Source organism: Microcaecilia unicolor, chromosome 4 (genome assembly GCF_901765095.1).
Source record: "Microcaecilia unicolor chromosome 4, aMicUni1.1, whole genome shotgun sequence".
NCBI lineage: Eukaryota > Metazoa > Chordata > Amphibia > Gymnophiona > Siphonopidae > Microcaecilia > Microcaecilia unicolor.
This window is the reverse complement of record NC_044034.1, coordinates 363,904,322-363,926,857: the sequence shown is the minus strand read 5'-3', so window position 1 is coordinate 363,926,857 and position 22,536 is coordinate 363,904,322. Positions and strand designations below refer to the sequence as shown.

Sequence of the window (22,536 nt, the reverse complement as noted above, 5' to 3'; positions counted from 1 at the left end):
CACTTAGTCACCTCTCCCCTCTCCAGTCGGTTCAAAACTCTGCTGCCCGTCTCATCTTCCGCCAGGGTCGCTTTACTCATACTACCCCTCTCCTCAAGACCCTTCACTGGCTCCCTATCCGTTTTCGCATCCTGTTCAAACTTCTTCTACTAACCTATAAATCTACTCACTCTGCTGCTCCCCAGTATCTCTCCACACTCGTCCATCCCTACACCCCTTCCCGTGCACTCTGCTCCATGGATAAATCCTTCTTATCTGTTCCCTTCTCCACTACTGCCAACTCCAGACTTCGCGCCTTTTGTCTCGCTGCACCCTACGCCTGGAATAAACTTCCTGAGCCCCTACGTCTTGCCCCATCCTTGGCCACCTTTAAATCTAGACTGAAAGCCCACCTCTTTAACATTGCTTTTGACTCGTAACCACTTGTAACCACTCACCTCCACCTACCCTCCTCTCTTCCTTCCCGTTCACATTAATTGATTTGATTTGCTTACTTTATTTATTTTTTTGTCTATTAGATTGTAAGCTCTTTGAGCAGGGACTGTCTTTCTTCTATGTTTGTGCAGCGCTGCGTATGCTTTGTAGCGCTATAGAAATGCTAAATAGTAGTAGTAGTAGCAGTAGTAGGCCCTGACCATCTGTTTGATCATTAATTTCAACACCTCGGTTCTTACAATTCTTAACCTGGAGGTCAAAGTAGGCACTACAATTCAGCTTGCTTCAGTCAAAGCTTCATAACACAATGCACCTTTATTATGTCACAAACTAAGAGAGGCAAGATTACTGGACATAACTGAAAAGGAGAATTTGGCCAAAGCTGCTAATTTTCTTTGAGTCCTACCAGACTAGACTGGATGAGTTATGCCCCTCTATCTGCTGATGGAGACATAGAACAAGCACACTGGGCATCATGCAGCTACCTGTTCAGTATTTTCTGTAACCAAGCATACGCAGACCACCTTCCAAAATCAACCCTAAACTTGGGAGGGAGGGAATGTAATGCAGCCTCAGCTTGTCCAACTAGCCACATTTCTAGACAGAATCCAGAATCAGCAATACCTTATTACCGGCTAATTGACTATATGCAACTCTGAACAAGAATGAAATCAAATTAGACCGTAAACCAGGGCAAGACTCTGGACTGGTTGTGTTAGGACTCAGGAACAAAGCATAGCAGTTAAAGCTAAACGTTTCCCTTCCTTATCCAGACCTGGACAGAGGAAATATAACAAGAAATCCATTACATTATGCAAGACATGTCAATTACAGCAACAAACACCCCTACTCCAAAGGTTGTATCCCCTCTTCCAAGAGCATCTAATATATAGTTTCAGAAACAAATGCAACGAATATGTCATGACTTTGCAAATCCTCCAGAGAAATCATAAATTTTTGCCCAAGTCTCCTCCAAACATCAGGTTGAATGTGCTTGCAATCCCTCAGACATATAACCTTTTATAATATAGGCTGAGGAGGTTGCTTCATTGAGTTGCTATGCTGTAGTGGATTTCATAACTATTTCTCTCTTCTTAGGAACCCCAAAAGAACAATCAGTCCTACAAACTGTGTTGGTCATCTCCAATACTGCAGTATACTACTGCAGTATACTACTACAGTGCAGAGAACACAGAAGTTTTCCCTGCAATCTTCCCTATGAAAAGAAAGCATGCATGATCACCTGATCAGCATTAAAGGCAGAAACCACTTTTGAAACATATTTATTGAGGGTATACTGCAAATCATATCTACACAGGTTACAAAAATAGGATTAAACACTGTACAATATTAACAGGGAGAAAAGGGCTAAAGAGACGTGCAATGTCAAGTTAGGATCACTCATCCTAACTAGCATGTCCCACTGCAGCCACAAATGCCCACCTAACTTCATGTTACAAGCTAAGTAACAAAACCCTTCAGAAAGGAGTAGGCTCTGAGTGCAACTTTACATTTTTTTATATGAAGGCTCAAGTTTAAGATCTGGGGCTCAGCTCCAGAGTAGACATAATTACCCTAAAGGAACTGTTTGAACTAAGACCCCTGCATCCTTATAGTGTGAAAAGTGCTCTTGACAAGAAACACACATCGAGTTCCAAAATTCTTTTGGCCAAACAAAACAGCCACAAAAAATGCCTTCTATGAGGAAGATCCTACAGACACACTCTCCAAAGCGGTTCATAAGGAGAACTCCCTATAACCAGATTAAAATTGCAAGCCAAGGCATCGGAATGTACCAGGGATCACTGGTGACTACCTTCAAAAACTGAACTATGTCAGGATGTGAGGCCAACAGGGTGCCCCTCCAGACAACTATGTTAACATGTTAGTGCCCGGCAAACAAAGAACAGAAACCCTTGAAATTGCACAAAGCAAGTCAATCACAGCGAGGCTGACAAAAGAAGGCGCAGAAGGCGATGTCAAAAAAACAGCTGGCTTTATTATGACATCCAAGACGACAAAAGCCATGTTTTGGCCTAAAAAGGCCTTCTTCAGGAGTCTTTTGTGGGATGTGAGATGATGCTTAGCTGCACTAGTTTGCACTATGCAGAGTCCAAGCATATTAATATTTTTATTTGTTACATTTGTACCCCACATTTTCCCACCTATTTGCAGGCTCAATGTGGCTTACGTAGTACCGTAAAGGTGTTTGCCAATTCGGTTGATAATACAAGGTTATGTTGTGGTCAAATGAGGTAGGTGTGAATCTGGCGTCATGGGGTCGGAGGGAATAAAGACTGTAAATTGTTCAGTACGATCATTGGTTATGCTGTGTTGCTGGGTGTGGGGATATATGTTGGATTGGTGGGATAGGCCTTTTTGAAGAGTTGAGTTTTTAGTGATTTCCTGAAGTTTAGTGGTCATGGATTGTTTTCACCGCATATGGGAGTCCATTCCATAGTTGTGCGCTTACGTAGGAGAAGCTAGATGCGTAAGTTGTTTTGTATTTTAGTCCTTTGCAGTTTGGGTAATGTAGGTTTTGGTATGATTGTGATGATCCGATTCTGTTTCTGGTTGGTAGATCTATGAGGTCTGTCATGTATCCTGGGACTACACCGTAGATAATTTTGTGGACCAAAGTGCAGATTTTGAAGATGATCCGTTCTATGATTGGGAGCCAGTGCAGCTTCTCTCGCAGGGGTTTAGCGCTTTCGAATCGTGTTTTACCATATATCAGTCTGGCTGCTGTGTTTTGGGCGGTCTGGAGTTTTTTTGTGAGTTCTTTACATCACGCGTAGATTCCGTTCCAGTAATCTGCATGGCTTAGGACCATTGATTGTATTAGGTTTTGAAAAGTATCCTTCGGGAAGAAAGGTTTTATTCGTTTGAGTTTCCACATTGAATAGCACATTTTCTTTATTACGGTATTTAATTGGCTCTCGAGAGTATGGCTGCGGTCGATTGCGACTCCGAGTATTTTTAGGCTGTCTGAAGTAGGGAGTGTGTGTTCTGGGGTGTTTATGGTTGCAGGTTTGTAATTCTTATGTTGAGATGACAGGATGAGGCAGTGTATTTTTTCATTGTTCAGTTTCAATTGGAATGAGTTTGCCCAAGTCCATGATGTTCAGGCCATCATTGATTTCATTGGTTATTTCTGTCAAGGCATGTCTGAAGGGAATGTAGATTGTAACATCATCTACATAGATAAATGGGTTGAGGCCTTGATTGGATAAGGACTTTGCAAGTGGGATCATCATCATGCTGAAGAGTATTGGTGATAAAGGTGATCCTTAAGGTACTCAGCAGGCTGCTTTCCACGGTGATATGTTTGAATTTGATTTTACTTGGTATGTTCTGGTGGTTAGAAAGCCCTTGAACCAATTAAGTACATTTCCATCAATCCCGAAGTGTCCAAGGAGTCTTAGAAGTATATTGTGGTTTACCATGTCGAATGCACTCGACATGTCGAATTGGAGGAGAAGTATGCTTTTACCTATGGCTATTTCCTGCTTGAATTTGGCCAGGAGAGTGACTAGGACAGTTTCAGTGCTATGATGGGAGCGGAATCCTGATTGTGAGTTGTGTAGTATTGAGAACTTGTCCATGTATTCCGTAAGCTGTTTGGTCACCAAGCTCTCCATCAATTTTACTACTAGAGGGATAGACGCGACTGGGCGGTAGTTGGTGAGATCATTTTTTTTTTCTTAGTGTCTTTTGGTATTGGGGTAAGTAAGTTGTTACCATATTCCTCTGGGAAGAGTCCTTGTTGTAGCATGAAGTTTAGGTGGGATGTGAGGTCTTCTATGAATCGGCTGGGGGCATGTTTAAGTAGATGACTGGGACATATGTCCAGTTTGCAGTGGGTGTTGGCGAACCTATGAGTCGCTTGTGTAACTGATTAAGTGGTGAGTATGCTGAATGTTGACCAGATACGATCAGTTTGGTATCCACCCGGGATTAGGTCCAGGTCGTTGAAGAAGTTTTCGATGTCGGTGTTGTGATAAGGAAGAGTGCTGCGTAATTTTGTTATCTTCTCTTTAAAGTAGGTAGCCAGTTTGTCTGCGGTTGGGATGTCTGTGTTGGATGTGGTGACAGGGGTGGTATCTAGTAATTTATTTATGAGTTTAAATAGTTTCTTCAGAGCTTTATTATCCAGTCCTATTTTAGTCTTGTAGTATGCCCTTTTGGTTTGTCTAATTGCATATTTGTATTTTCTGTGTATTTGTTTCCATGCATTGAGTGTATGCTCATCTTTTATTTTTTTTCCATGCTCGTTGGATTGTGTTTTGAGTTTTTTTTAATTCGTCGTTGAACCATGGTATCGAGTTTTGTCTTCTTGATATTCTTGTCTTTAAGGGTGCTATTTCGTTTAGTACACTTCTGCATCTATCCTCCCAGAGATTGAGATAATGTATGGAGTCAGTTCGTGTTGTCCATCCGTTGTCACATATCTGTTGCCAGAATATTTGTGGATCTATTTGTTCTCTCGTAGTGCAAGTTGTTTGTTCTGGTGTACGATTTAATCCCTTCTTTCGCCAATTTAGGGATAGGTTCAATTTGTAGTGGTCGGTCCAAGGTGTTTCTGACCATTTGATGTCTGTTATTGATAGATTATGATCTGTGGACAGTTTGTGTGATAAGAGGTCCAGTGTGTGTCCCTTGATGTGGGTAACTTGCATGTGAGGCCATTTGAGATCCCAGGACTGTAGGAAGTCTTTGCATTCACGTGCATTGGCGGAGTTGGGGTCTTCTAGGTGAAGGTTTATGTCGCCTAGTATTAGTGTATTGGAGTTGTTTACACAAGTATTTGCGATGAAGCCCGTGAAGATAGGCTGGCTTTTGTTCCAGTTACCGGGCGGTCTGTAAAACAGGACGCAGTTCAGTTGATCAATCAGGGATTTGTTTTGGATTCTGAGTGAAGCAATTTCTAGTTGGGGTGTAATGGACTCGGCGATGGTTTCAGTACTGAATTGTGCTCGGTAGATTAGTGCTATGCCTCCACCTCACTTTTCCAATCTGGTCCAGTGAGTGATTTTGTAACCTGGAGGGCATAGTTCGAGGATTATGGGGTCCTTTTGACTGTGGATCCAAGTTTCGCTGATGAAGATAAGATCGAGGCTTTCTGAGTTAATCCAGTCTGATATTGTTATTTTGTTAACTACGGATCTAGCATTAATGTAGCCCACTTGGATATTTTGGTATTGGGCTGCTAGGTTTGATGTTGTGTAGATTTTTGTAAGTTGTCGTTCATTGGGTGGTGTATGTTTGTTGTGATCTTTCCTTCCATTTTGATGGTATTGACCATATTTAGATAATCTTCCTTTGATTTGGTGGGTATCAGTTTGGTGAAGTGTGGAGTGTTTGATCAGTCTTTGGTGGTTTTGTAGGATGGATATGATTATATTCTGTAAGTGGGATGGATAGTGTTAAGTGGGTCAGTGTGAGGGAGTATACTGCTAGGAGTATTTTGATTGTATTCATTTTGGTGTCGATTTGGGTTAGATAGATTACTCACAGTCAGATGCTCAAGAGTGATGTCCTGAGCACAGAGCTCTGTAACTCTGGACATGGTTTTCTTCCTTCCTGTGAGCAGCTTAGTGCCGCAGCTCTGGTCAGAGGCCGTTCGGTCCTCGTGCCGCACCTCGTGGCCATCGGGCTACTCCTCGCAGCTTTCTCCTGTCTCTCCGTGCGCTGCCTCTCCTCACACGCTGTTCCTCCCTCTCCAGTTCTCTTGTGAGCGTGCCAGACGGGCGTCCAAGCGGCCTTCACGAATGTGCGGCACACTCAAGGGCACTATCACCAGTTGAGACCGCCGGATGAGGCCGATGCAGCCGCGTCGGGCAGTCACCTGCTCGGCGTTCCCATTGATGCAGGATCCGGCTGCGGTTCGGTACTAACAGGAACAGTAAGGCATTAGACAACATGTGAATTTCACAAACGTCAGCTAAGCATCACCTCACATCCAACAAAAGACTCCTGAAGGAGGCCTTTTTAGGCCATGGCTCGTGTCAACTCTTGGATGTCATAATAAAGCCAACTGTTTTTTGGACATCTGCTCCTTCTTACTAACATCGCTGTGACTTAACATGTTAGTGCCACCACATGAATGGCCAGAACTTTGACACCTTTCTAAAGAAAAGCTAGCAGTTGTGCCCTTGAATAGGCTTGGATCAGATGAAAGAGTACTAAGCCTAGGTTAAAGTGATGCTTTCAAAGGCAAGGAAGAGGTCTATCTCTGTAGCATCTGCAAGAGTTTGCAGGGTCTTTCAGCCCTACCCTTATTCACTTGTTCAGAACCCTTATTTTATCATCCTCACCTTAATATTCCCTTATCTTGTTTGTCCTGTCTGTCCTAATTAGATTGTAAGCTCTGTCGAGCAGGGACTGTCTCTTCATGTTCAAGTGTACAGCGCTGCGTACGTCTAGTAGCGCTATAGAAATGATAAGTAGTAGTAGTAGTACTATGCTGAGAAGGACTTCTATCTGTTGCACATGTTAGAGAAATAGAGAAAAAATGAAGACATAAAGACCATGTGGTCTATCTGGTCTGTCCATCCATACCATCTACTATCCTTTCCTCATCCTTAAAAGATTTTATGCACTTGAATTCAATAACAATTAGGACAAATGAAAATGATCTCTAAAGGAGAGGATGGGATAGTAGATGGAATGGACAAGCAGACCGGATAGGTTTCACCCGGATAGGACACAGAAAGAATTGATAGATTGATAGCTCTTTCTAGATTCTGTGGGTGGTGCTGCATAACCATTCTTAGTTGCTGAAAACAAAGAGAACAGGGAGGAAAATAAGGAAGGCAATTGAATTCCTCTGGGTATTCCCCAGGGTCCTGGCAGAGAATGGAACCTCCTGCCATGCCTCAACTGGGTAAGCAGTTCTCCATATCAGCCCAGGACTCCTAACTACACTCCACTGACCACTTACGCATAGTATGCCCATCCACCATCTGCTGGAGATAGTGAATACTAAACAGGTGGCTGCACAGTGCCCTCTGTAAGAGGGCTCACAAGTGCTTGTTCTATCTCCATATGTTGGTAAACAGAACACATCTGTTCTGACCTGGTTTGGCAGAAGATAAGGAACTGAATGATTAAATATTAATTTTGAATGCTGACAATCTATTTATTTTGAAAATAAAACTAATCCTAATCTGTCCAAATTCAAGTACAAAATGATAGTTAAATACCTCTACCAATTTAAAAGGTCATGCTCAGAATTCAAGGGGACACAGTCTACCTGGGTGATTGATAAGTATTAGACAAAAGCAGCAAGAGGAAAGAGCTTGTGGTCTAAAAACACAACCTGTATCATCATGAGAGCAGTCAACAATACAAAACAAAGCCCATTTATCACAAAAAAGGGCCTTTTGATAGTGTTTACCAGCAGCTAGCAGCACAATTTGGGTGCATCCAGCGGTAAAGACTTCTTACCTTACTTCAAAATCTACTTACGTTGGTCAGAAAAACAACCAACCATATTAACTTTAGGGCAGGAAGTTCCCTTTTAACCTAAGGTTGAAATGACTTCTTGCAAGACAGAATACTTTAGTAAATCCAATATATCAGCACTGAGAAATGATACACTCCAAGCACTTACAAAGGTATAACCCTTGTTCCTGCACCTTTTTTTCCTGCTTACCCTCCAAAGGTAATCAAGCCCTATCAATTCCAAGTCATCCATCATGTATGCTCTTCTTTTTGCTGTAAGTTTCCCTTCTCTGCAGTTCACAGCTTTGAAGAAACGCTCAAAACATTTCATTCCATTCTCCGTCAATAAGGATGGATCAAGCTGCAGCACATTATTTTCAAAAAAGTCTTTATTAATGTCTGGGTCCAAGTCTGGCTCATCCCCCATTAGCTTGGAATACCACTTAAAGCAGGCCTCCCGATCACAAAGATAGACTGCATTTTCAGCTAAACACTTCCAGATCTGCTTTGCCTGAGGAGCACAGAGCCATAGCTGGCCATCCTTCAATAAAAACCTGCACAAAAATAAACAAAAGACAAGGCGTTAGTGATTTTTCTAAGCTGTAGCAAAAACAGTTAACATCAAATGGTGTTGCATAAAATAGAGTGCTGGTGTATTTTATAACTTAAAACCTAAATAGGGTAATTAATGGACTTGCAACAAACCAACTTGGCAAGTGAATGGTTAGGTAAAAGTAAGTAAATAATAACAGAAAATGTCAGGAAGTCAAGATTAATAAAAAGCACCATCCATTAACACCCACTTCCTCATGCCTTAATTACTACTATAAATCATTTCTATTACTGCAACTATTTATATAGTTACATTTGAAGGTAGATTATATCAGCCTTTTGACCCTCAATTGGTTAGTTTGGGTTAAGAGTTCAAATCTAGTTCTGCAGTAATGCTATTTGGCCCAGCTGTATAGTCTGCATCTGACAGATATTGCTTTTTATTTTGTTAAACATTACTATTTTTATACCCGATATGAATCTTGGATCTACATTTCATAAGTACATAAGTACATAAGTAGTGCCATACTGGGAAAGACCAAAGGTCCATCTAGCCCAGCATCCTGTCACCGACAGTGGCCAATCCAGGTCAAGGGCACCTGGCACGCTCCCCAAACGTAAAAACATTCCAGACAAGTTGTACCTAAAAATGAGGAATTTTTCCAGTCCATTTAATAGCGGTCTATGGACTTGTCCTTTAGGAATCTATCTAACCCCTTTTTAAACTCCGTCAAGCTAACCGCCCGTACCACGTTCTCCGGCAATGAATTCCAGAGTCTAATTACACGTTGGGTGAAGAAAAATTTTCTCCGATTCGTTTTAAATTTACCACACTGTAGCTTCAACTCATGCCCTCTAGTCCTAGTATTTTTGGATAGCGTGAACAGTCGCTTCACATCCACCCGATCCATTCCACTCATTATTTTATACACTTCTATCATATCTCCCCTCAGCCGTCTCTTCTCCAAGCTGAAAAGCCCTAGCCTTCTCAGCCTCTCTTCATAGGAAAGTCGTCCCATCCCCACTATCATTTTCGTCGCCCTTCGCTGTACCTTTTCCAATTCTACTATATCTTTTTTGAGATACGGAGACCAGTACTGAACACAATACTCCAGGTGCGGTCGCACCATGGAGCGATACAACGGCATTATAACATCCGCACACCTGGACTCCATACCCTTCTTAATAACACCCAACATTCTATTCGCTTTCCTAGCCGCAGCAGCACACTGAGCAGAAGGTTTCAGCTTTATTTGTGGACGAAATAAGATGCAAATTAGTCTGTGATGTAATTTTTATGCTAACCTTGTGATTTCCTGTCATAATTTGAATAATTTGATAAAGAATTTTTAAAAATTGCTGCAACTACTCCAGACTAACATGTTAAATATGCCTGTACGATAGAAACTCACAGTAATATGTAAGAGATCTTGGTTATAATTTAAACTCAGGCTTTTTCTGTTAAGATTCCTGAAACATCTACTGCTTCTAAGGAGGAAGCTGCTACCAGATCACACAACAATACAGGGGGGAAATTAAACTAGAACGTCAAACCAAGTACTAACCGTCCTAACAGAAAGATAGCTAAGGAACATCATGCAACCCCAAAGCTGTTGCCACACTTATTCCTGCTTTTGTCCAGATAGATATTCTAATCAAGTCTTGATAAAAATATCTATCTGGACAAAAGCAGGAATAAGTGTGGCAAGTGATGAACTGCTAAGTTAACTGCTTTTACCACAATCTCTGGCAATGAATTCAGGGTTTAATTAAATGAGTGAAGAAATACTTTCTCAGACTGATTTTAAATTTACTACTTGCGCTTCATTGCGTGCCCCCTAGTCCTAGTAATTTTGGAAAGAGTAAACAAGCGATTCACGTTTACCCGTTCCACTCCACTCATTATTTTATAGACCTCTATCATATCTCCCCTCAGTCGTCTTTTCTCCAAGCTGAAGAGCCCTAGCTGCTTTAGCCTTTCCTCATAGGGAAATCGTCCCATCCCCTTTATCATTTACAACACCCTTCTCCATATCTTTTCTAATTCCACTATATCTTTTTTGAGATGTGGCAACTAAAACCGCACATATCTGAAATGTGGTCACTCCACAGAGTGATACAAAGGCATAACATTCTCATTTTTGTTTTCCATTCCTTTTCTAATAATTCCTAACATTCCAATTGCTTTCTTAGCCATCGCTGCACAATGGGCAGAGAGTTTCGATGTATCAACGATGACACCTAGATCCTTTTCCTGGGCGGTGGCTCTTAATGTGGAACCTTACATCATGTAACTATAGTTTGGGATCCTCTTTCCAACATGCATCACTTTGCACTTGCTCACATTAAACGTCACCTGCCATTGGGATGCTCAGTCTTCCAGTCTCATACAGTCTTTCTTGCAATTTTTCACAATTCTCTTGTGAATTAAACAACTTTGAATAAATCTCTGCTATCAGCAAACTAAACCACCTCACTTATTATTCCCATTTCTAGATCATTTACAAACATGTTAAAAAGCAGCAGTCCCAACAAAGAACCCTGGGGAACCCCACTATTTACCCTTTATCCATGGGGGGGAGGGGGCAAGATGGCAACAGGAAAGACACCCTGACCATCACTCTGTTCTCCCAGCTTGAACCCTGGTCTTAGCATGGAGAAGAAGAGAGCCTCTCGGCAACTCCCTCTAGTTCTAGCGGCAACTCCGACAGTTAAGCTGCCAATACTTGAGAGCTCTGGAGTTTATCAGACTCAGAGTTCCATCTCTTTTTGCCTCACTGGATCTGACCTCAGGCAGCAGCATTGATGGGGTTTTCCCTTATTCCTGAACAGAAGTTTTCACCTCACCCAACCCAGATGTGCTAGCAGTATAGGAGAGCGCCAGCTTGCAGGAGTGGTTTGTCTGCCCACATTGGGGGCGTTGGAGGGTCCCCCCTGCTGCAGTTCCCTCCCTGGTTTTAGGGGCTACCCACACAGCTTGAAACCAGATGCAGCACTTATCAAATGAGAAGGCATGGGTTCAGGGAGATGTAAAACTGGGTATTATGGTACAGGAGCCGTAAAAGTCTGAAGTAGTGACAAGGGAGTCACTTTGGGACAACATCCAGGTACTTTACTCTTCCATGCTGAAGTTATCTACTAAATTTGTTGGTGATTTAACTACGACTACTGAACTGTGGAGGTCCAAACCCAAAAGGCTGGTCAACATACTACCAAATTTCAGTCCCATGAAAGTAAGATCACAGAGCTTCAAACGAATAAAGTTTTGATCAAAGACAAACATTTTACATTTGGGAGACTTGAATATTTGGAAAATCAACTAAAAAGAAATATTTTGAGATTCTTGAATTTTCCTAAATCTCCTTTAATTGCACCTGTGGACATGGAATGGCATTGAGCCTGCCATAAGTGGGAAAGCGCGGGGTACAAATGTAACAAAAAAAAAAATACTTAGAGATTTTGGAAATGCCTCCTGAGTCTTTACCATCTATAGTGGGGGCTTATTTATCTCTGGTTAAGCCTTCGATGCCTGGAGATCTACAGATGACTATATCTTCTCCTGAAATGAATCTAATGGACGTCCTAGAATCATCACTGGACATGGTAACTCAAAGGACTACCCTGAAAGTGACATTTGCTTTGTAACCAGACCACAACATGGTTTTGCGTTTCTATTATCATAACTGAATTGTTTTTGAAATCAAAGGCCCAAATTTGTCCTGATTTGGCTAGAATGACTCAGAACTTCTGGCGCTTAGACCATGGGTCTTAATTTTCCCTTATGGTTTCCTTGTTCTCATGCAAAGAGTAAGCCACCTTAGGGCAAGTGAAACAACCTTGATGAGTCAAGGAGGCAGGGCTCAGGCAGGGAGGAGTTTAAATGCTCTTGAGGCTGAATAGATTGGTGAGGCCTTGAGTGCAAAGGTGTGACAAGCAGGGCTGCAGTACCTAGGAAGACCCTAGAGAAGGCCTTAGCAATGAGTGCTACCCTGTGACAGAAGCAGATTTGAGGTAGGATAAGTTTATCTTACAACCTAATTGACAGGGTTACTTGGGAAGTCAGGGCCAAGCAGTGCCCAGTATGGAATATTGGAACTGGAATGGTGGAGATTCCAGGAAGAGACAAGGTGGTTGGGATGCCTGGTGGAGGGGTGACCGAGCATGTGCCGTGGGGCCTACAGGCGTAGTCCATGGGAGAGAGCATCTAAGAAGTGACCTTGTACGTCTAGTATCCCTGACCTGTAGAGAGAGCAGGGTACACATTTCTCTGCATGTAAATAAATACTATATAGAATAACTAGTTCTAATTATTCAGGTAGAAGAAAGTAAGCCAAATTAATCCCATCAGGTGGACAGACTGCACCACATAAGAAAATTCATAACCAACTTTATATCTGAGCCTGAAAATCAGGCACAATTGAAACTATTATCCTGCAGTCTGGAGCTGCAAATGCAGATCTACCTTTACCTGAACATTAACCAACCAACCAACCTAAGAAACCTGTTTATGTGATGGACATTATACGGTCAGAGTATATACAGACGAAAGTCAGCACCACAACCTCTTTTCTCTTCATCGCCACCATCTACCATTCTCACATGCCAACTACCTCTCTCAATTACTTACACTTGCTGTCCAACTACTATTTGGACTCTGGAGATTGCTAACTGCCTCCTGCCAGCCTTTCTTGCCAGTCCAACAACTTCTCAAACAATTGGTTATTATTGCTTTGTAATGTCACTCTTTCTGATTTTTGATTAAAGTAAAAAAAAAATTCCTAAGGGGAAGGAGGGAATCGATGGAATGGAAAATTGAACAACTTATAAAGGTTTATGGTTGTAATGTTTTATTGCTTGTTCAATAAAAATTGTTTAAACAAAGTTAAAAAAAAAAAATTAAAACATAGTGGTATATTAATCTGCATCGCACAGAGCAGGAACCTGAAATTTCAACTACTTGCACATGTGATTGAACAGGCATTTCAGCTGAAGTGGTACTATTTTTGCCAAATGTGTTTTGCCATCAAGTTTTAAATGAATTCAATCTGAATTAAGACTAAGAAAAGTCCGTGCTGGCTGCTTTTTTAAACTGAATTTGAATTTGGTATCTTCAGCAACTGTAAATAGCTATTCTTCTAACTGCAGTATTGAGGTCTGTTTTTGGTTTACTATATTTCATTACTATACTACTGTTTGGTTTACTGTATTACAGTTCATACCACCACTTCCACAGATAAAATTCACCTTAATACTATGACCTGTACTCTGAGACACACCAACCTTAAAAAATTAAGTCGCTCCTGGACCTCCTGTACATGGCTATATCGACTTCCTGGTCTTACAGTTTGTGGATCATATTCTCCATGTTCTGAAATGGGGAAAAAAAAAGAAGAAAATGCAAACTAAAATATTTAAAGGTAAAATATATACAATTATTCAACTGTAAAACTGATTTGTTGACAGTTCATTAGGAAACAATGGCATTTCAGAGGGTTATCTGGAAAGTATCACTTATTTTTAAAAAACATTATAGCCTCCACTATCTGCGATCCCAGATTGGTAACAGTAAAAACATACATGAATTAAGATAATTACAGACAAAATTACACATATTAACAAAAGAGTCAAAAAATTCATATGAAATACATCTGTACATTCTGTCACTCAAATACTGCAAGAACACCAATTAAAAATAAATAAATTAAAAAAAAAAAAAGTTTTCCTCGATAACCTAAGGGCTCTGTTTACTAAAGTGCGCTAGCATTTTTAGCATGTGCTGTACAGGAGCCCACAGGAATATTGTGGGTGCCCACACAGTTAGCGTGCAATAAAAGCACTAACATGTATCTAGCGCGGCCCTAAGTGTGGAAATGATTATTAAAAAATTCTTTCATATATTAGGGAAGGGACTATATTAAGATTAAAATAAACACCTTGGCTCTCAAAAAAATGGTTATAGCATGGGATCTTAATTTTTCTACAGAGCTTTAAGACAAGAACTCTAAACATATCCCAGGTATGGGACCTTCTAAGGCCACATCTGTTCACATCTCTAATAAAAACATATATATATATTTTTTTTTTTTTAGCTCAGTTGCAGCTCAGTGAAAACAGATTCACTTTTAAATCTGGGTTGCCTTCATGGTAACAAAAAAGCAAACAAAAAAAAAAGACAAAAAAATCATAATCCATGCAATTTAAGGAGTCGATATTCAAAAGGTTTTAACCAGGCAGGAGAGGCAATATTCAGTGGCTCTTAAGCAAGAAATGTTGCTTAATATTGCCTGTGACCATCCAGGAACGGTCCAGTTAGTGCTGGTAAAATCTGGGGGCACAGCTTGAGTGGAGTCGGTACTTTACCAATTAGCAACAATATTCAGCAAAAAGGCTGTCCTAATTTTATCTTTCAAGCTAACCACGCACCAGTCTGAATATTGGCCTGTACATGGTTAGCCTCTGGATGACTGCTGTAACCTAGGTATTCAATGCCTAAGTCTAGACATGGCCTAGCCTGGCACTGAACATTCAGGCTTACTTAAGCACACAGCTGTAAATGGCTTTAAAACCACTGGGACAAGTTCCTGGAGGAAGCATCCATAAACTACTATTAAGGTAGACCCAAGGAAAGCCACTACTTATCCCTCAGGTCAATAGCATGGAATCTTGCTACTCTTTGGGATTATGTCAGGTACTTGTAATCTTAATTGGCCATTGTTGGAATCAAGATAAAGGACTAGATATACAATCAGTCTGACCCCCAACATGGCTATTCTTATGTTATGTTGACTTTGCGTATGCATATGGTCAGCAATTTCTTTTCTTTATAATAGTCTATACCATTTTGCCTGGCATCAATATCAGGCTCAAATTTACAGTGTCACAGGGACCCTTTTTAAAAATTGGTGTTACATTGTCCACCCTCCAATCTTCAGGTACCATGCGTGATTTTAAAGGTAAATTACATTTTTTTCAGTTCTATTAGTACTCTGGGGTGTATATCATCTGGTCCAGGTGATTTGCTACTCTAAGTTCATTAATTTCCATGAATGCAGTTCTCAAAGGTATCATGCTCCACTGAAGCTTAGTGAAACAGGGGTCCTTATCAGGAATGTTCAATTATTTGAAATATTTGACAAGAAATATTCCATATTTTGCTGGGATTGCTAAAACATCTAAAGATTTAAGAAGAATTAGTACATATGCTACTTGTTCCAGGCTCTTGGTACAACATTGTAATGTGTCAGAAAAGTGAAGTTACTCCACTGTAGCAGGTATTCTCTGAGGACAGCAGGCCAAGTATTCTCACAGATGGGTGACATCATCCGATGGAGCCCGGTGCGGAAGCTGACTAGCTACGTGTAGAACTTTCTAGCAGTGCCACAACCACGCAAGCACTGGTGCCTTCCTGCCTGACGCATGAGCGCCATCACCTCGGTAAGACCAAAAAGGTAAAGGATATATCTCCGGGGGGGGGGGAGCAGTGTATGTGAGAAAACTTGGCCTGCTCAGAGAACACCTGCTACAGGCAAGTAACTTTGCTTTCTCCAAGGACAAGCAGGCCTTCATATTCTCTCAGACAGGAATCCCTAGCTACCAGGCTTACCGAAAACAACAATGATAAGAGAATAAGGACTCAAAACCATCAAGTTTTGAAAGTCAATTAACCTGAAACTATTTACAAACTAATTGTAGAGGTGCAGTCTGGAATAAAACAGAACTGGGCCCAGGTGGGCGGAGTTGGAATCTAGACACCAAACAAATTGTTCAGAACTGCCTGCCCAAACCAGCTGCCACGACAGCTGCTCAAGACAATAATGAGATGTGAATGTGTGGACAGAAGACCACATTGCAACTTTGCAAAGTTCCTCTATTGAGGCTGACCTCAAGTGGGCAATCAAGACTGTCACGGTTCTGACATTAGGAGCCCTGACATGACCCTCCAGAGCCAGCCCAGCTTAGGCATAAGCAAAGGATATGCAATCTGTTAGCCAACTGGAAATTGTGTGTTTGCCGATGGCCACCTCCATCCAATTTAGGTCAAAAGAATCTATGGGCTTTAGTCCACTCCAAATAGAAGGCCAACGCTTGGTTGCACTCTAAGGTATGCAGTACACTCTTGCCAGGATGGGCATGTGGCTTTCAGAAAAATGTTGGTAGAACAACTGAAAATCTGATTAAGATGGAACTCCAACACTACCTTAGGAAGAAATGGAGAACTGCTCTGTTGTGGTGAAACTTATGGATCTGCTACTAGTGCCTGAAGCTCACTGACTCTGCAAGCTGAAGTGACCACCACCAAAAACACAACTTTCCAAGTCAAACACATCAGGTGACCGGAATCAAGTGGCTCAAAAGGAGGTTTCATCAGCTGGGTGAGAACAACGTTGAGATGCCATGACACAGCTGCAGATCTGATCTGACAGGGAGCTTTGTTAACAACAAACCTCTCAAGAAGCAAACAACTAGAGGCTGTACAGAGATGGACACCCCCTACATAGTGATAAGCAACAACTGCACTGAGACAAACCCTTACCAGAGTTGGTTTTCAAACCAGACTCAGAGAGGTGCAGAAGGTATTCAAGCAGTTTTTGTGTAGGTCACGAGAAGGGATCTAGGGCACTGCCGTCACACCAAATGGAAAAACCTCCACCACATAAAAAAAATAACACCTCTTAGTGAATTCTTTTCTGGAAGCCAAAAAGACATGAGACACACCCTCTGACAAATTCAAGGATTCTAATTCTAAGTTCTCAACATTCAAGCCATGAAGGCTAAGGATTGAAGGTTGGGATGCAGAAGGGAACTCTCATTCTGCATGACAAGGGTTGGGAAACATTCTAATCTCCACAGATCCTTGGAGGATAACTCCAGAAGAAGAGGGAACCAGATCTGACTCAGCCAGTAAGGAGCAATTAAGATCATGGTTCTGTGATGTCCGAGTTTCTCTAAGAGGTTCTGGGGGATATGCATAAAGAAGACCTTCCCCCCAGTGAAGGAGAAAGGCATCTGATGCTAGCCCATAAGGAGCCTTTTCAAAATGATTGGGGGTACTGAATTTTTTTTTTTTTTTTTTTTTAACAGGTGGTGCATTGCCCCCTCCCACTCATCCCGCCTCCCCCCCTTGTCCCCCCTCCACCTCCCTCCAAGTTCCAGGCCCAACTCCCTCCCTCCCAGTTCCAGGCCCCCCTCCCTCCCCTCACTCCTTTCCCTCCCAGTTCCAGGGTCCCCCCCTCCCTCAGAGTTCCACACTTCTACCATATCCTCTTCTGAATCATCTTTTCTCCAAGCTGAAGGGCCCTAAAATGGAGTGTGCAGAGTCTGCTATCCTCTGCACATACTATTTGCTTCTTTCTTCCCTCTGTGCAAGGACACTTCTCTACCTCACGATTGAGTAGTCTGAGATGATGCTTTTGAACTTGCTGAGACAGTCTTCCACAGTGCTTAAACTCGGCCTCATTAGTCAGTGCCAACACAAAAGGTTGGAACTCTTACATTATGTCCAACACTCTTCTACAGAAAAACAAAATGAAAGACTTTTTTTAACGGTGGAAAATTATGTCAGAAGACAAAGAGAAGAAACTCTTCAATAATGAGAGAGTTTTGTTTCTACATCTGTTCAGCAAAGTGAAAAAAAAAAGACTAAAGAAACTGCTGCACATGAAAAGGTCATCCATGCTACACACTATTATATACTCTGGGAGTGATGTTCCATCCTGGCACTATGCAATGACATCATCCTGTTTGCTGATGGGGGGGGGGGGGAACCTCTCTCTCTAAATGTGCCACCTATTAGCTTCATGTCCTCTACTCCTAGTACTACTTGAAAGGATAAATAGCTCTTCCCATTTACATGTCCAAATTCACTGATTTTATCAAGAAGCATGCCAAACCATGTCAGGAGCTAACAAACTCAGAGGCTCTACAGAAGCAGCAGAAGGGGAGATGAATGACCTAGTGAAATCTTGACCAGCAAAGGTGAAGAAAAAACTGACAAATGGTTCCAGCATGTTGACAGATTTCATGGTTCTTGCAAAAGTGTGGACTTTAATGGGAGGTATTGACATTCATCACATTTCTCTTCCTTTTAACTCCAAGTCAGTGATTTATTTGTGATGGATTAGGCCCATAAGAAATGAAAAGGTTTGAGCTTTCCTTACACCTTTTTATGTATGCATCATTCTCCAGCAAACTATCTGTGATTAGTTCTCTCACAGAAGCTATTACTTCCATGAAGAACTATGTGGAGGATCAAAGAGGATTAAACCGAGCAACTCCAAAGAACACAGATTGTCTCTTCGAGAAAGTAAAAGGAGAACATTTAATTTCCTCACCCCAATCCCCCCCTCCCAACTTTTTTGATCATCTGAACACTTCTGCTAAGATTCCTAGATTTCAAAGGATATTACAAATTAGTTTCACAAAGACTACATTTTATTAAGTCCAAACAAATCTAAAATGGAGTTGAACCACTTAACTACAGATAAAAGGCTCTGTCAAGCGGTGACCATTCCCTGAGCCATCCAGAACATACTTGAGATTATAAAATAGTGATCTGTGCAAATTCAAACTGTCTATAGATGAAGCGCGATCTGAACCCCGGTTCTCTGGCTCCCAACCCATTACTCAAAACACTAAGTCACCCTCCTTCATCTTGTTGTGCATGTTACTTGCAAAGATATAGTTTAAAGAAGGCTATGTACTGCTGCACTTACCTTTAGCGTACTGTCGCATGTTCTCCATATAGGAAGAGAGGTTTTCTGCTACCAAAGTAACTAGAGCATGATTATGTTGAAGTTGATTGATCAAATCATGTCGGTAAAAAACATGAGGACTACGCTGCGTTTGACTGAAATTCAAAATACAAATTACATGTTAGAGATAAAAATAAACTTTACATTTATACAGCTGATTTTTATTAACATATACATTCACCTTTTTTTGGTGTAAAAGTATTTGAAAGGTTACATCACATAACCATGTTTAGTAAAAGTACATTACAAGATACACTGAAGTTGCAGTGGAAAGAAGGTATATGCCCTACTTAAAGAGAGTACAAATGTGAGAGTAGCCTTATTTCACTCCTTCCCCTAAATATTCCCATCTCCAATGGCTTCATGTGCTTTGCCTAACCTGCTTTGTGAGGCTGTGCTAATCTATCAAGTCTCGTTTCTTCCACAGCTTAAGTGTGACCACATGCTGACATCTTAGTGAATTGCTTCTCAACCCAGTCCTTGAGGCACATCCAGCCAGTCAGGTTTTCAGGATATCCATAGTGAATATGTATGAGCTAGATCTGCAGGCACTGCCTACTTAGTATACAAATCTCATATACATATTCACAGTGAATATAATCCTGAAAATCTGACTAGCTGGGTGTACCCAAAGGACTGGGATGAAACAAAACTGCCCTGGTGGAGTCTCCAGCAGTGCTGAAAAGCTCAAACAGCGGTGACAAAGGCAATACGGTTTTACTACTACCACATGCCTATTACTCTCATCTACAGATCAGAATCCACTAAGTCTCTTTGCATAAATTGGGACACGTGCTAAAATATAGTGACTGTCCCTTGAGGTGAACTCCAGCAGCAAGCCTACAACAGAGACAAGAAAGTACTTTTTAAAAGATTATCATTACATCGAGGGGTTTTTAAAGTTGGATTTTGGGATATTTTTGTTTGTTGTGGGTTTAGGTGATGCAGGATGGGGATGTATGGAGGAATCGATTCCAGTAATGTCAGGGAGGTGGGTTGAGGGAATTGGGGAAAGAAGTGCTGTGGGGGGGAGGGGGGGGGGTGAAGGGCTATTTGGTGGATTGGAGTGGGGTAGGAAAAGATAGGATAGGGGGTGACGCGAGTGCTTTTTTGTTGAACCGTTGGGCTTTTAAGTACAAAACTCCAATATTGGCTATTCACCTAGAAGATCTAAAGATGTAATTGTGTTTCCTTACAGAAACTTGGTTAAAGGAGGGGGAGGAAAGTTACTGATGGCAGATTTGAATGGTCATTATTGTGCTTTTTTTTGGGGGGGGGGGGGGGGGGGGGGGGGAGGGAGTAGAGGTGGTGGTATTTCAATCAAGTTTAAAAGTCCAGAAGGTTGACTTGTTCATTTCTAGGGTATATGGAAGTTTTGATTATAAGTGTTAGTTTCCCTGGGACACTATTTGGCTTTATTTTATTGTCCTCCATCTTTAGGTAGTGTTGACTGAGAATTAGTTGGGCAGAATGTTCGGTTTTCTAAAGTTTTGATTTTAGGAAATTTTAATTTGCATTTTGACAATTTATCCGATCAGAGAGCTGTACAGTTTGAGGTGTATGGTGGATTTGGGTTTCCAAATTATGAGTCGGAGTAACCCATAATAGGGGCCATAATCTGGTTATATGGTTAGGCCGTTTTGCAGTCCCTTTCAGGGAGAGGATGTGGGATGAGCAGGTTAATAATGGGAATGCTGATATGGTTGTGTATCGGGATTTTTCAGGGGATTAGATACGTCTCCTTTATGTGAAGACTTTTCAGGTGGTTTTCAGGACAATGCTTTGGTGGAGCAGATGGTTGAATAGTAGAATGTTAGGATACAAAGGCCAAGATGCACTAAAAAATCGTTAAAGCCCTTCCCTTACCGATTCCCTTAGCGAATTGGTAAGGAACAGGCATGCATCAAGGAAAAGGAATGCAAATGAGCTGCTCATTGTAGATCATTTGCATTCTCTATTCCATTGGTAAACAGTCGTCCAGTCAGCCAGTCGAGCATGCGCAGAGCAGCCAAGCATTATGCTGGCTGCTCTGCGCATGCCAAATACGCCTCTGTGCCGACCGAAAGGAAGACGCCATGCCACTCACCCCCTCCACGGCCTGCTGCAGGAAGGCTCCGATGCGGCTCGATCATAGCAGGAGAGTGCCGTTGAGGACGTCCATCCAAAAAGACGTCCTTTTTGGATGTCCTCCCCCCCCCCCCCCCCCCTCCAAATAATAAAAACGGCCTTTTTGGACATCCTTCACTCAGCTGAGAGACCTTGAAATCTCTGAGCCAATCACAACGCGTTTAGCTGAGCTAAACACGCTGTGGATTGGCTCAGAGACTTCCAGCTGTTTCCTGGGATACTAAACAAAACAGAAGAAAATAATTTTGTTGTACTTGGACAATATTTTTCATAATCAAGGGCTCCAGAAAACTTTACAAAAATACCACAGTGCTGCAATCAGTCCTCCTTGTATTGCAGGAGAGGAGAACAGATCAGACCAGGATTTAAACCGAGATGGAAAGCAGAGGCCAGAGATCATAGTACTACCCCTAAAAGGATCACAATTAAAGGAAATAAGAAAACTGAAAAGTGAGAGCTAAAGAGAACACACATCAGAAATTGGTCCTCTGCAACATAAAGGCCTTGTACAGCCCCCTCCCCCCCCCCCCCCCCCCCCCCGAGGGCACACATAAAGCCAAATCTGCCTGTCCTAACAATGAGGGCTGCAAAGCAGAAGGTCTGTCTGCCGACACAGCCTGTGATAAAATGGCAGCACTTCCCACCACTACTGGAACCGGCGCTGCCTCTGAGCCGCCCGAATCCCAAGAAACCACAGCCACTGACGCTGCTGAAGAAACTGCCCCGTGAGGGACCAGCCTCCACTTCTTTTTCCACAGTGGTGCAGTATTTGCAAATCCCGGTAGCTGCAAGCCCGTGCTGTGACTGGCTCAGAGACTTCCAGGTCTCTCAGCTGAGTGAAGGATGTCCAAAAAGGCCGTTTTTATTATTGTGGGGGGGGGGGGGGGGGGGGGGGCCTCCAAAAAGGACGTCTTTTTGGATGGACGTCCTCAACTGCACTCTCCTGCTACGATCGAGCCGTATAAGAGCCTTCCTGCAACAAGCCATGGAGGGGGTGAGCAGCACGGCGTCTTCCTTTTGGGCGGCACAGGTTTTTATTAAGTGAAGGACGTCCAAAAAGAATGTCTTTGGAGTGGGGGTTTTTTTTTCCAGGTGAAGGACGTCCAAAAAGGACATCCCTGACGACATTTTTTTCTTCCGATTTGCCCCAATGAGAGGTGTAGACCTCCCGTTAGGTTTTTCACGGTAAGGGGATCGGAAAACCGTAGTGCATCTCATTATAATA

At 42.1% G+C, this 22,536-nt stretch overlaps 1 protein-coding gene across 1 annotated transcript in view; it reads right to left on the bottom strand.

The window, feature by feature from the left end:
- Positions 1-22,536, bottom strand: part of USP9X (ubiquitin specific peptidase 9 X-linked) — a 377,318-nt gene that overhangs the window by 181,795 nt on the left and 172,987 nt on the right. The window contains exons 14-16 of the mRNA XM_030202341.1: positions 19,146-19,279; positions 13,714-13,801; positions 8,093-8,435 (exon numbers count right to left, since the gene is read on the bottom strand). Of these exons, the coding sequence (XP_030058201.1) occupies positions 8,093-8,435; positions 13,714-13,801; positions 19,146-19,279 (565 nt within the window). The remainder of the gene's footprint in view (positions 1-8,092; positions 8,436-13,713; positions 13,802-19,145; positions 19,280-22,536) is intronic.